The sequence below is a fragment of the Heliconius melpomene genome, chromosome 9 (genome assembly GCF_056956725.1).
Source record: "Heliconius melpomene rosina isolate 202511_hmr_F chromosome 9, ASM5695672v1, whole genome shotgun sequence".
Lineage (NCBI taxonomy): Eukaryota > Metazoa > Arthropoda > Insecta > Lepidoptera > Nymphalidae > Heliconius > Heliconius melpomene.
In genome coordinates, this window is record NC_140397.1 from 1442663 (window position 1) to 1457274 (window position 14612).

Here is a 14612-nt window from a genome sequence, read left to right on the forward strand (position 1 = left end):
CAACACATTGTCAGCTCTGAATGCAAAACAGACATAACTAGAGATTATTTTAACAGAAAAATATATATTAAATATTTATTTCCATTGTCTTAGCTCGGGTGTCACCGTCTCTATTCACGGAATGCCTCTAGAATTTGGTGGAAAATGGAAATAGAAACAGAGTGTCATAACACTAGGTTTTGGTCACTGCTGTGAGCAGGATACAGCGTGACGCTTGATAGAGTGTAATCGTAAACGTAATGTCTTGGATTTGAATAAAAAAATAAGAAAATTCTTAACAGTAGGCTCCCTACTGCATGCATGAAAATATAAAAATATTTTACTTTTTCGCTGTGGTAACGGGACAAAGTGCGACGTTGAGTTCCACCACTCAACACTCAAAAATACAAAGGAAAGTGGGGAAACGAAAGTGTGTTAAAAAATATCGCAAATTTGTAAATATCTGCATAGAGAGACGGTAATTTTAATTAATTTTAACTTTTGAATTTCCAATTTCCAAAATTTGCAAAAAAAGGCTTACACCACTTTTCGATTTAAAACTTTCCACATAAAAATATACCTCTACATACAAATACCTGATACCTATATTATAAAAAAAACCTCATTTATATATTTTACCTACCTACATACAATACCTATATACAGGTCAGTACAATTATCTTATCACCAACAAAAATCTAAACACGTTCATTCGAAAGGCAAAGTGCAGTTATCACTACAATATGGCGTTAAACATGTTCCATATTATTGATATATCTATGGAACTTTAAAATTATTTGATTTTATACGAAACTAGGGATTTAGTTTGGTTTTACTTGTCTATTTTTTATTTTTTATATTATTTTAACTGTCCATTTAAGGAGAAGAAAAAATTAAGTTAACAAAAGTTTAGGTAGTTTACTCATTTTTGAATTTGTGCTTTAAAATCCATCTCAATGAAAATAGCTTCTTTATTATGAGGAAAAAATATTTATAAACTTTGATTGAATCCCCTCCAATATTTTAAAAACTGCAAATAAACACGTCATTATTGCACCGAATCGCGACGAGCGAGGAAAATGAAAATATTTCATATTTACATTTTCCTCGCTCTCAAAACGAGCAGAATTCGGCGTAAAGTGAGGAACGGAAGTGTCTTAATGGAAATGTAGTGTCTTAACAATAGGTTCCCAGGTTCCCTAGCGCCAGGTTACATCGTGAAGCTATTATTTCCATTTTCTGGCTCTGATAGACGAAAGGTGGTCGATGAGTTACGTCACTCAATACACAATGAATTGAAAAATCTTCGGAAAATGGAGAACGGACTGTATTAACACTAGGTTTATTCGGTCTACCCTGCTATATATGGGAAAGTTAAACGTTAAGTTATTTTTATTACTAGTACAATATTTTATAAGAAGTATTAAACTTCCTATTTTAAAATATTATTAAAGTGCATATGACTTTTATACCTAGCTATTACAGTGTATTAGGTAAATGGAACCTAATCAAAATTCCATTATAATTTTATTAAAGTACTTATTTTATTTATTGTTTAATGATAGCGAGTGAAGACAGTAATGGCAGTTCCTTTTTATAGCAAGTAGAAAATAATTGACACCTACCACATGTGTATATTTAATGTGCATATAGAAATGTAAATTAAAACAATTGAATTAATTATAAAGAAAATTAAAACGAACTGCATAAACTAAATAAATATATCCAGTAACACCCGCGCCATGATCATCAGCCATCAGGATAAATCCAACGACCAGTTGTTAAAATCTGTTCACTGATTTAACAGTTAGGTACAAAAGAACGAATATACATACATACTCGCACATATATACGCACTAAAGAACCCTTTTGGACTTCGCAGCCCGGTAAAAATACCATTTATTTCTATTTTCCCGCTCTGGTAACAAGAATATTCAATACTCAGAAAATTAACTTTACCAATAAGGTAAAAGATTGTCACTCCCATATCTCACTTAGCACGAGTGTTAGAGACGAAAGAGACGAGAGAGACATTCTCTATTTTGGATAAAAGGCAATGGAATCATAATGAAAACCATTCATTAGAAGCCAGTGTAATTTTCCAATGTCTGTTCTGCCAGTTACCTCAAACCACAAGAAGTTACTCGATTATCAATCACAAATTAAGAATTAAGGATCACGAATGACCGATCTAGGATCGAGGATCGAGGAGGAGAACCTAACATAATCCACACTGTCTAATCAGACCGAGAAAATGGAAATAATTGTACATATATAATAATTATTGTCTTGAGTGAGATTCGAACCTACAACCATAGCGTCTACAGTCAAGCACAGTTCCTCTGCGCCACGAGTTGTTTAATTTTATATATGTATAACGACACCCATACTTTACATGCATAACTAAATATAGCGTTTCAAAGTTCAGTGGTTCCTAGCTTGTTCTACAGATGGCGTTAATATGTTTTAATAAGTAGTTCGTAGTACAATTGTCAGATGGCGTTAATTTAAAAAATATTGTTAAAATATTAAAATCTTGGAAGCCCGTCGTGGTGCAGAGGCGCAAAGTGTGACTGTAAACTCGACTGGTTGTGGGTTCGATCCCCACTCAAAGAAATTAAATATTTATTTAAATTTATATTACCATTTCTTCGTTCTGATGTCAGGTCTCTATTTCTATATATATTTATGAAAATGTTGTTTTTAACAAAAAATCTTTTATGTAAATACGAGCAAAATCAAATAAAAACCCAAAAGATTTAAATTAAATTTTATTTAGTGTAGATATTCACAGTATTGATAACCATACAAAATCTATCATTTTCCCCTAAATATTCTTAAATAATAAATAAATAATGGTATATACCAAGAGGGTCAGGGAAGAAGGCAGTCGCGGGCCGCTAGTGTATAATATAACATAACATATTATATGAGTACAGTCCAAGCGGGCGAAGCCGCGAATGGAGCACTAGTCTACAATATTTTCATGTAATTTAAATTTTGTTTGCTATTACAGAATATTTTGGATCTTTCTCCCGAAAGCAATTTAAATAATTCCACGCGGTGTCCACCGCAAAGTGAAGTTTCTGGTATAGACATATGCTTGTTATCTTCTCAATTTTGGATTTATCTGAAATTTATATAAGAATTATACTAAAAATATTTAAATTTGTCGTGTCATAGACCTTGACTAATTGTAAATGCGATGGTTGTAGGTTCGATTTCCATTTGAAGCTTGAATTTTGAGTTCCACTTCCACTCAGGAGATTGGAATGTCTCGTCTTCTTCAGGTTCTTTCTGCTTGCCATATTTTGCAGAATAAAATTAGATATATTAAAATTAATTGATTTTTTATCTTTAGGTAACTGTGGCTCAGCGGCACGTGCGTGTGACTTCAAGCGAGACGGTTGTGGACTCGATTTCCACTTGGGGCATACATTATTTAATTTCCCCGCTTTGAATCAAATACTAGCTAAGTTTCTTATTATACGTCAGTCGTGGTATAATCGCGACAGATTTTGGGTTCGATTTCTGCTCGAGGAAATGAATTATTTAATATTTTAATTTCCTTGCTCTGGTAACGAGGCAAAGCGCGTCGTTGTGTTCCGCCAATCAACACAAAATGCCTCCACAATTTGCTTCCTAGGTTGACTCTGCCTGCCTTTATAATCTTCTTTTATATATCTTACCTTGATCCGGTATATCTTTTAACACAACATCCTGTCTTAACACGCCGTCTGGTGTCATCACACAAGTCTTCTCGAAGAAGCAGAGCAGCCATCTCTTCAAATTCTTATCAAATAACTATAATTAATAAGAAAATTATTAAATATTTGAGGTGTTCGTGGATGTGACTGTAACGCGACGGTTGTGGGCTCAATCCCCACACGAGGGAACGAATTATTATTTATTAATATTATCATTTGCTAGATGTAAGGCAAAATCCTAGCGTTGAGTATCGCCATTCAACACGAAATTGCCCAAAAATTTTTGTGGAAAGTAGGGAACGGAGTGTCTTAACACTAAGTTCCCTCTGCCTAACCTGCTGTAGAATGTGAGATACATCCTGAAGCTGATTCGATTTCATTTTAGATTAAATATAAAAAATAGATATCATTAGTTTTTCAGTTAGTAAGTGCAGACTTTGACTTTAAATGTGATGGTTCATTGGATATTGGATTTCAAGAGTATTCTGGTGACAAGACAAAACGCGGTCGAGTTCTGCCGTTCAATATATGCCTCAAAAATTGGGCTAAAATTGGGAACGAAGTTCCATATATCTTTATTGCATATAGCAAGATAAAAAAAGGGGTAGCGCGAAACATAAAACTTACTTTCGAATCGCCAGCTTTTAACTTTTCCACAAGAGCTCTGTTCACGTGGAGTTTTTCAATACACTCTTCAATGGGATCTACAGAAGGAACACATGTTGGTGGTACATCTTCATCACATTTATTCTCCTGTAAATTAATTTGTTTTTAGAATTAATATGAAATGGGGAACGGAGTGTTTTAACGCTAGATTCCCTCTGCCTACCATGTTGTGTGCAGGATACACCTTGAAGTTGAAAACTAAATGAAAACCAGCATTTACTTGAGATCCGGCCCCACCAAATAAAAATTGGTGATAAATTCTAAATAACCATAGTAACTTTACCCGCGGGTAATGTTTATATAAGCTTATGTTTTAGTTTAGTTATATATAAACTTACCTCCACATAAAATATTATAATAAACATAAAGAAATAGAAAAAAAATACACATTTTCTCATTTTCAAGACAATTCCACAATTCGATAGGAAGAAAAATGGCAAATAACGAACCATTCAAACCAATTTATACTAGACTACTGTACAAATGTAAACAGAACATGACTAAGATAGAATAATGGACGAATAGGTAATTTAATGTTTTGAAATATCTAGGCTATTCATATAGAGGTGGAGTTGACAGACTAGTTGTGCTCACGATGGTAATGGGTTCGATATCCATATTTAATATATTTTATCCAAACGCATAATGTTCTCACTAAGGGATGAGAGAATGGAGTATCTTGACACTACTCTTTATTTATTTGCTTCAGGCCGTTTATTCTCGACACGTACCACCCTTTTTTTGCCTCGTCAATTACTCTGAATCTCTGGGCGTTCCTCATGTTTTTTACGTGACTTTCTCCAGTATCATCAGTGTGCTCTCGTAGGTCAAATAAGGTCTCTCCCTACCTCTTTTACTGTTACTCTTGCTTTATAAATATATTTTTTTTCAGTCTTTTGTCACTTATTATCTCATAATATATATAACAGCATCGGTACCTGTTGCTACTGTATGGAGTTCGGCCAAAGGGTACGATTTCGCCATCTCAATATCTCAGTAGCAATACGCCTTTCCACATCCATCTCGTGTCTTCCATTTCTACTGAACATACTTCCCAAATATACCACTTCATTTGGTTCTTATATCTGACCATTTACACTGATCTCACATTCCGTCCTTTTGTCATTTCTTTCAAATACCAGAACTGCATCATCTGCTTACATCAGGCAATTTACATTCAAGTGACCTAATTCCACTCCCATGCCAGTTTGTTTCACTCCTTGGAGACGGAAATAAAAATATTAAAAATTTCATTTCTCCGATCGGGAATTGAACCCATAACCTGTCGTGTTAACAGTCGCATTCTTATGCCCCACGCACAATTGGTATCGTAAATTTGAATTCACAATCAAATAATTATTAAAAGAAACCTATATTAAATAATTATCATAGATAGTCCTGATAGCCATAATAATTACATGCGGTTTGTTTAATAATTACAATACTTGTTTTGTTAGAACAATGGTATTTATATGTTCTATGAAATACTTAAATCAACTCTATTGAATATTATCGACGTTTTTATGGTAACTTCTTGAATTGTGTTTTACAAGCTTCAAGATGTCACAAGAAGTGGGGTTAGAGGGGTTAAAGGTTGTGAGTTCGATTTCCATTCGAGGAAATGAAATATTTCGTTTTTTTCATTTCTTTGCTCTGGTGTCGAGCCAAATTCCGCCACTCAACACACAATGTTTTCAGAATTCGCCGGAAAATGGGAAGTGAAATGTATTGTCACTAGGTTCCCTCTGTGTACCCTGCTGCATGCGTGTTTCAGGAACTTCTGACTTTTTTGTACTATAAAGTCCATTGTTCGGCCATTCCATTCCATTTTTTTTATTGCTTCACTCTGTATCCCGCACATAGCAGGGTAGGTAGAAGGAACCAGGAAATCTAATGTTGAGGAACTCTGTTTCCATTAAGACACCTCCATTCCCTACTTTCCACCGAATTCTATTTCCGGAACATTGCGGATTGACTGGCGGATCTCAACGCCGAGGCTTGCCTCGTTACCATAGCTAATAATGTAGCACATCCCGTCAAACCTGCTGCACGGGCACATAGAATGTATATATCTGTGTGTGTGTGTTTGTGTGTACGTGTGTGTTTTTGTGTTTGTAAGAATGTACTTACACAACTAAACGGTTGAGGCTAATATTAAATCAAAAAGAAATTAAAAAAAAAAATAACAATATTATTGTTCTATTCATATTTCCTGATTAGGGCAAAACATTGTTTATTACCTACTTATAATTATAAATTAAACTGCAATTATTATTATACAGTTGCATATTAAATGTTTTAATAATCCTATTGTTTAAAACCTAGGTATTTACATGATATTTACTTTTAATTTCAACTAGCGGCCCGCCCGCGGCTTCGCCCGCTTGAACTACATGTTTATTCATTTAATACAGTGAATTGTAGATTTTTTTTACGACATTATCGTAATTTTTATAAGGAATGTTAAATTTTTTCAGTTTCACGCTGTATCCCGCACACAGCGGGGTAGGCAGACGAAACCTAGTGTTACGACATTCCGTTCCCCACTTTTTGCCGAATTCTGGAGGCATTGCGTGTTGAGTGGCAGAACTCAACGCCGCGCTTTGCCTCGACACCAGAGCTATGAAATGGAAATATAAACGTAAATAAATACTTAATTTCCTCGAGTGGGGGTCGAATCCAGAACCGTCGTAACGCGACCTTCACATCCTTGTGCCGCTGCACCATTATGGCGTCTTGAATAATTATTATCTATTGAATATTATAGATTTAATAATTATCTATAATAAAAATTTAAATAAAAAACAGCGAAGTCACATTAAATTTTTTATTCGTAATTAAATTCGTGCAGGCTCAGTATCAGTTTACATTATTTAAAGAACAGTAATTACATTTTCTAGAGTGAACGAACAAAAAAATATCTAATTGCAACGAAAAAACACAAATTTTGCCAATTTTACTGATTTTTAAAGGAAAAAGTAGTCGTTTATTGGAAAATTGAATGTTTAGCGTCCTTCTGGTGGTAGCACTTTGAGTAGTTCCAAGCTGTCTCTTCAGGAGCATCTCCTTTGTTGGCCAAGCATAAATCAATCAGCTGTCCTACTAGTTGTTTGTCCGCTATTGGAAACATATATATTAAGGATTAGAGAAGTGGTCTATCTTAGATTTTTTTATAATTAAGAGGCAATGGTGCATTGGGGCATCGTTTGAATATAAACGCGATGACTGTAGGTTTGATCCCCATTCGGGGGATATTAAGACGATGACGGGAAGTTCCATAACTCAACACGTATTCGTTCTTTTCAACAGCCAATGTATCTAAATTTGGGCAGTGCATGGGGAACAAGGTTTTCTTTGCCTACCTGCTATACGTATGCATGAAGTTACTTATTTTTTTTAACTTTGAAATGATTTTATACAAATATACATATTACGTATAAAGATGTATTTATAAATATTATTATTTTTATATAATTTCAACAGACCTGCATTAGGTACTTTAGCGAGGGCGACGTCCTTCTTGAATTCTCCATCCATGCTCATCAGCCCGGATTTGACTAACATACACAGTGTGTAATTCTTCAAAGGTTCATTTTCTATCTATAAATTATTATTTTTATTGAGTAGATATATATACAAAAAATATTATAGAAAAGTCATAAAAATTGAAACTAATTAAGACTCGCACTCCACGAACTCCACGAACTCTCGAAGAAGTATTCCTAAGGCGTGGGTCCAACTCTCGCTACATTAAAACTTTAATAGATTTTCTAAAAATATTTACACGTTACTTCGTTCTTAGAAAGGCAATTCTTGGCGCAGGGGAACAAAATGTGACTAAACGCGACTGCTTGTGGGTTCAATCCCCATTCAAGGAAATGAAGCATTAATTTAAATTTATGATTATTTTCATTTCTTCGATCTGGTGTCAAGCACGCAATGCCTCCAAGAATTAGATCGTTCTTAAAATACTTTGTGTACTTGTGGAGATTCATTAAATTGTGATGTGAATTAGTGTTTCCTTGAAATAGAGGACTATAGAATATGTAATAGTAAAGAATATATATTTTTATTTTAGGTTAGTTTTGTATACAGGATGGAATTGTCAGCACCACTTTAAATGAAACCACAGTTTTAACTACTCTATAAAAGCCTAATATAATTCGGAAAAAAATAATTCCCAAAAATAAAAAAGTTATTTTTTCAAACAAAATAAGTAATAAAATTATCGTTTTAAAATAAAACGCCATTTGTAAAGTATAACATAGGCACGCACACACTTACCTATCAAATAGAAAACGTCGCACACGTATGTGTGCGTCACAGGAAATACGGGTATGGATAAAAATCGTGAAATGAAAAAAAAATCCTATGTCCAAACTGTTGAGGTACCATAATTAATTTCTTAGGTGTGGGTTTGAAATATATTACCCTATATGCAGTTTCAACAAAAGAAGCGCTGCCTCTTCCACCCTGTATAGATATTTTCGTGAAACGATAATATAATAAATACTAGATAATATATGGCAATGAGAAATATTGCAAATAATAATAAAATGAGGTTAATGATAATGGTTAATGAGGTTAATTAATAAAGTGACGTATATAATTAGATTGTAAATAGGTAGAAATTACCTCAAAGTCACCAGTTTTCAGCTTGTCAACCAATTTTTCGTCAACTTTGGTCTCAGCGAGGCATTCCGATTTGTGCTTCTTGAGCTTGTCCTTCTGTTCGTCAGTCAGCGCCTGTTAAATTAGGATTAAGAATTTATACATAGTCTATATATATAAAAGGACTTGTCCTCACTGACTGAGGTAAGACGCACGCACAGCCATAACCGCCGATGGTAGAAATGTGAGATTTGGACAGATGTTTACTTTCGTAATCTGGACATCCACTAAGAAGGGATTTTGTAAAATTTTAACCCTAAAGGGAAGAGATAGGAGTGGAAAGTTTGTATGGAAAAAAAATTTAAATCAGCACCGATTTTTATAAAATTTGAAATTTAGATTTTTGAAAGTATTTAATTGAACATGTGTTTCATCGTTTTCTAGAATTCTCCTTCTAAGGGTGCAAATAAGGGGTTGAAAGTTTGTATGGAAAAATCTTTAAATCCAATTTTTATAAAATTTGGAATTTAGACTCTTAAAAATATTTAATTGAACATGTGTTTCATGGTTTTCTGGAATTCCCCCCTAAATAAGCAAGCGAAGCTGTGCGCGTCCGCTAGTTTCAAATATATAGCAAGGTAGGCAACCGCGGAGTCTTAAAAGGAGTTTCTTAACACTATATGCTAAACGCCGAGGTTTCCTCTGACCATCCCGCTATGGGTGCTAAAAATCTTATTTTTTTAAATCAAATGTATTTCATAGTTAAATTTTAAAAGCTAAAAGCTATTTGCAAGACTGTCATTGTTCGATGAATGACACAAAAAGTAAACTTAAACAAGTTTTAAGAAGTCGAAGAATAACAACGAATAAATTGTTGTCTTAAAGAGAACCTGTTGTTAATAAGTCTATTTTTTGTATTTAAGACGATTTGGACCTACTATGTCGACTGTATTAATTGTAGGTGAATTGGAAATTTATTATATCATTTATGAGACTAATTATCAACATTTTCGTTGACTGTGGGAGAAAGAAATGGAAAATTTCGTTTTTTTCCTTTCCTGTAGGAATTTCGAGAAATATGAATAGAACTTTTAATAAATAGATTCATTAACAGAAACTTTCACAAGGCACGATAAATTAATTAAATTTGTAAATAAATAAATAGCAGCTACACATTTTTTCCCACTAAGCTAAGATAGGATAGGTAGGGGGAAACTAGTGTTAAAACACTCCGTTCCCCAATTTCCGTCTAATTTTCCTTGCCTTGTCATCAAAATGATCGAACGAACATATTTCGCGACAGCCTTGATTTAGTATATAAAAATACATAGATTAATTAATAAAATACAAATATTACCTGAGCGGCGACGAAGCAGATGGCGAGAACGATGAATGTCTTCATGATGCAAGTCGGTACACAACTGTGACTTGGTTAAGAGAATCTCTCCTTTTATAGTCAAACTGGTCCTTCTTACAGGATAATGAGATATCTCGTGAATTATTTTTATTTGATTAAAATTTTTTGGTATCATAAAAATAAATAATAGATAGATTTTTTCCTTATATATATATTTATTTATGTATTAAAGAGGCCAATCGTGGTGCAGAGGTACAGTTTGTGGCTATGTAAGCGCGACGGTTGTGTGTTTGGTTCCTATTCAAGACATATTGCGATGTTGAGCACCGCCATGCGGAACGGAGTGTTCTAAGGCTAGGTTCTCTTTGCCTACCCAGATATTTGCGGGATACTGCGTGAACAAAACAACTGCGACTGAATCATATGTAGTATCATTTAGTTATCAATATTTTTCTCTCCTGGGAAAATAGGGACCTTCCTTAAGGAAGCCTATATATAATAATTTTCGTATGTACAATACATTTCAGCTTGCTATGTTTGTCGTAGTGATGGTAGAGTTTTATATACTCGTACAATGGATATTATATTAAAGTTAAAGTTCTATTTAAAAATTGTCGAATTTATACAATTATAAAACATACTTGAAGCCGTCATGGCGCAGCGGCACAAAGGTGTGACTGTAATGCGACGGTTGTGGATTCGATCTCAACTAGAGGAAGTGAAATATTTATTTACGTTCACATTTCCATTTCTTCGCTCTGGTGTGGAGGCAAAGCGCGGCGTTGAGTTCTGCCACTCAATACGCAATGCGGGCCTCCAGAATCAGGCAGAAAGTGGGGAACGGAATGTCTTAACACTAGATTCCCTCTGCCTACCCCGCTGTATTTGGAATAAAGCGTGAACCTTAAAAAATAAATAAATAATTAGAACATACTTTTGTTTGGTAATCATAATAATTATATTCTATTCATATTGTAACAAATAAAATGTACCTATAGGTGAATCATGTAAATAATAATAATTAATAACACTATTACAATTTGTTATAGTGTAATATTTTTTTTATTATTATTGTTTGTATATAAATTAAAAACGTATAGGTATAACTGAATTTATTTTACCAAACCAGGGAAACGTACTTAGAATATTTATTCTAATTCATCGTAAGAATAAAAACTACCTACATCAAAATGAAAGGTGCAAATCTACATACTAATTTCGTACAACATTTTAAACAAGCTTACAATGTAATTGTTCTATTTATATTATCTGACAATAGCAAGACATTGTTTAATAATAAATTAAAAGAATTAGACACGCAATCAATTATTTTTTATTAATAATTAAATTGAATTTATTATGCAATTGCATATTATTATAATAAATCTAGTATTTAAAATGTAGGTATAACTGATACCTACATGAACGTAGAAGACCAAAGATGAGATGGGCAGATATCATTGAGAGAGTTTCCGCTCACGATGTGTCCAGTAGAGAAATGAGAGAAAACTTAGGCTTATAATTCATATTAGACTTTGACGACAGAAACTCAAAAGTTCAGATCCATACAAAACATAAAGTTTTCTTAAAAGTATAATAGTACATATTATTCGACTAGCGGTCTGCCAGCGGCTTCGCCCGCATGATTATTCATTTAATAAACAGAATTGACTGACAGTCAAATGTGTTGATGTCAATGAATAATTTAATTTACTCGTTCAGAAACAGCCTCAAATGTTGAATTATTGATTTGGGTAAGGATTTATAATATTCTTTGTAAAATAACCATGTATAATGATTGCATATTACAGAAAATATCCAAATCCAAACGAATAATCCAATATCGAAATCGAATCCAAAATAATTAATAGAATAAACGAATGATATTGGAATCATATCGAATCGAAAATATTATATTAAGAACCTCCTCCTTGTTTTGAAAGTCGGTTAAAAATACAGATTTATCACAAACAAATACAGATTTATTATAAGTATAAGTATAGATATGGATTGCTATATATTTGCAGGCAAACTCACGCCTTGTGTTAATTCAAATGCCGATAACTTTTTTTTGACGAATCGATTTTGATGAAACAAACTTAAGATGTCAAATTGAGTTAAAACAAAGCAATTAGTGTAAGTTTGACGTAAATCGGTTCAGTACTTTCTAAGATTAGCGTGACCATACATACAGACAGACAAGAAATTGAAAAAAAATATTTTTGCCTTCTATTATTGTTTTTAAGTGTCTCTCTATCCATTTCAGTCAAAAATACTAAATGTACAGACAAATTATTTTTACTGTTTTATTGTATATAGAGATAAATTCTTTAAGTATAAAATTTATGATATTTTGGTCGTGTAAAATATAAATACAGTACAGTTAGATTAAAATTTTTAATTTCAATTAAATTCGTGCAGGCAGTATCAGTTTACATTAAGTTAAACGAATATGAATTTATAAATCAAAATGGCGCATGGTAACTACATTTTCTAGAGTGAACGAACGAACAAAATACATATTAAATGCAACCTAAAAACACAAATTTTAACAATTTAACTGATCTTTAGACAAAATTACAGATTTATTGGAAAATTGAATGCTTAGGGTCCTTCTCGTGGTAGCATTTGGAGTAGTTCCAAGCGGTCTGGTGAGGAGTATTTCCTTTGTTGGCCAAGCATAGGTCAATCAGCTTTTCTACTGCTGGTTTGTCCGCTATTAAAAGAATAAAAAATATATTAAAGATTTAATTTTTATTTTGATAGTAACAAAATCTAGATCTATTTCAGTTTGTTTTTTTTAATAATGAGATCATGTATAGGGGCAGCATTGTGGGTTTCATTCTCACTCGGGGTAGTTAAGACCACGATGAATTCGAGTTTCGCTACTCAACACGCATTTTTTCGTGAATGGGGTGGTGTGTGGGAAAAAGAGTGTCTAACACTAGGTTCCCTTGCCTACCCTACTATTACTATGCATCAAGCTGCTTATTTTTTTCCTATTAAGTGACCTATGTTTTTTACTTATACGTACATATACATATATAGATAATATTTATATAGTTTTTGCAGACCTGCATTAGGTACTTTGGCGAGGGCGACGTCCTTCTTGAATTTGCCGTCTTTGGTCATCAGCTCGGATTTGATCAACATGCACAGGGAGTATTTCTTCAAGGGCTCATTTTCTGTCTATAAAATATTTTCTATTTATTAAAACGCTACTAAAATAAAATTATTACATATATATTAAAAACTAATATGAGGGTACGCATAAATTACCTTAAAGTCGCCTGTTTTCAGCTTGTTCACCAGTTGTTCGTCAGCTTTGGTTTCAGCGAGGCACTCCGATCGATGTTTCTTGAGCTTGTCCTTCTGTTCATCACTTAGCGCCTGCGACATTAGGATTAACTTAAAAAATTATATATAGCTTCACGCAGTATCCCGCATATTGCGTGGTAGATAGAGGGAATCGAGTTTTAAGACACCCTTTCCGAACTTTTTGGCTAATTCTTGAGCCAGTAGAATGCCAGAAGAACAGTAGATGGACGTTGAAGTTGCCTGAATAGGCTACTATAGCTATTTTCATAGCATTTTATCTTATGGAATGCTGCTATGGCTAGTTCTGCAGATATAAATTCAAAATTGATTCTCCAAAAAAGAGCCATGAAATCTACTTATAACCGCCGAGCTCGAGATTCTCTGCAAGATTTTTTAAATGAGACAAACATGTATGTAAATAAATAATAGCTTCACGTCTTGCAGGTTAAACTGAAGGAGAGCCTGTATTTGGTATACGAAGATTACAGAAGGGTTATTTAATAAAATTCAAAAGTTTACCTGAGCCGCGACGAAGCAGATGGCGAGAACGATGAATGTCTTCATGATGCAAGTCGGTACACAACTGTGACTTTGTTCAGAGCTCACTCCTTTTATAGTCAATCTGTTGATCCTTCTTACAGGATAACGAGGTATCCCGTGGGTTGTGAACATTTTGTTTATTTGTATCTGATTAGATTCTTTAGGGAGAGAATCAGTTAATTATAGATTGTTGATTGTTGTGATGGTTGTGGATTAGTTTCTCACTCTGGAGAATGAATTATTTAATTTTTTTAGGGCTCAGAACGAAAAATAAAAAAAAACCGGACAAGCACGAATCGGGTTCACCCACCGAGGGTTCCGAGGGGCAGTAGATCTGGATATATGGTTTGAATTTCAACTCGATATCTCCAAGCGTGCTTGAGATAAAGGGTATGGACAGACAGACAGACGGACTGACAACAAAGTGATCTCTT

The 14612-nt window shown here is 33.6% G+C and overlaps 3 protein-coding genes across 3 annotated transcripts; all 3 read right to left on the reverse strand.

Annotated features, from left to right (window-relative positions):
- Window positions 1–2821: 2821 nt before the first annotated feature.
- On the reverse strand, window positions 2822–4814 carry LOC146536123 (odorant-binding protein 10-like). The gene is made up of 4 exons (XM_085189801.1): window positions 4691–4814; window positions 4314–4439; window positions 3669–3783; window positions 2822–3109 (listed from the first exon to the last, which is right to left on the reverse strand). The coding sequence occupies exons 1-4, from the start codon at window positions 4802–4804 to the stop codon at window positions 2973–2975; spliced, it is 492 nt and encodes a 163-aa protein (XP_085045927.1). The 5' UTR covers window positions 4805–4814; the 3' UTR covers window positions 2822–2972.
- A 2351-nt stretch (window positions 4815–7165) lies between these two features.
- Window positions 7166–10449, reverse strand: LOC146536124 (B2 protein-like). Its single transcript, XM_085190338.1, has 4 exons — window positions 10321–10449; window positions 8988–9098; window positions 7838–7952; window positions 7166–7469 (listed from the first exon to the last, which is right to left on the reverse strand). The coding sequence occupies exons 1-4, from the start codon at window positions 10363–10365 to the stop codon at window positions 7339–7341; spliced, it is 402 nt and encodes a 133-aa protein (XP_085046464.1). The 5' UTR covers window positions 10366–10449; the 3' UTR covers window positions 7166–7338.
- A 2254-nt stretch (window positions 10450–12703) lies between these two features.
- Window positions 12704–14307, reverse strand: LOC146536125 (B2 protein-like). The gene is made up of 4 exons (XM_085190200.1): window positions 14158–14307; window positions 13600–13710; window positions 13395–13509; window positions 12704–13036 (listed from the first exon to the last, which is right to left on the reverse strand). Exons 1-4 carry the CDS (start codon window positions 14200–14202, stop codon window positions 12906–12908), a joined length of 402 nt encoding a protein of 133 aa, XP_085046326.1. The 5' UTR covers window positions 14203–14307; the 3' UTR covers window positions 12704–12905.
- Between the last annotated feature and the right edge of the window lie 305 nt (window positions 14308–14612).

Coding starts and splice junctions, on each gene's coding strand:
- LOC146536123 (XM_085189801.1), bottom strand. CDS start 4,804: ATGGTTCGTTATTTGCCATTTTTCTTCCTATCGAATTGTGGAATTGTC. Junction 4,440..4,690: donor TTATAATATTTTATGTGGAG/GTAAGTTTATAT, acceptor ATTAATTTACAG/GAGAATAAATGTGATGAAGA. Junction 3,110..3,668: donor AAAAGATATACCGGATCAAG/GTAAGATATATA, acceptor TATAAATTTCAG/ATAAATCCAAAATTGAGAAG.
- LOC146536125 (XM_085190200.1), bottom strand. CDS start 14,202: ATGAAGACATTCATCGTTCTCGCCATCTGCTTCGTCGCGGCTCAG. Junction 13,510..13,599: donor TGAAAACAGGCGACTTTAAG/GTAATTTATGCG, acceptor AATATTTTATAG/ACAGAAAATGAGCCCTTGAA. Junction 13,037..13,394: donor CGCCAAAGTACCTAATGCAG/GTCTGCAAAAAC, acceptor TTCTTTTAATAG/CGGACAAACCAGCAGTAGAA.
- LOC146536124 (XM_085190338.1), bottom strand. CDS start 10,365: ATGAAGACATTCATCGTTCTCGCCATCTGCTTCGTCGCCGCTCAG. Junction 9,099..10,320: donor TCTGCTTCGTCGCCGCTCAG/GTAATATTTGTA, acceptor CTAATTTAACAG/GCGCTGACTGACGAACAGAA. Junction 7,953..8,987: donor TGAAAACTGGTGACTTTGAG/GTAATTTCTACC, acceptor AATAATTTATAG/ATAGAAAATGAACCTTTGAA.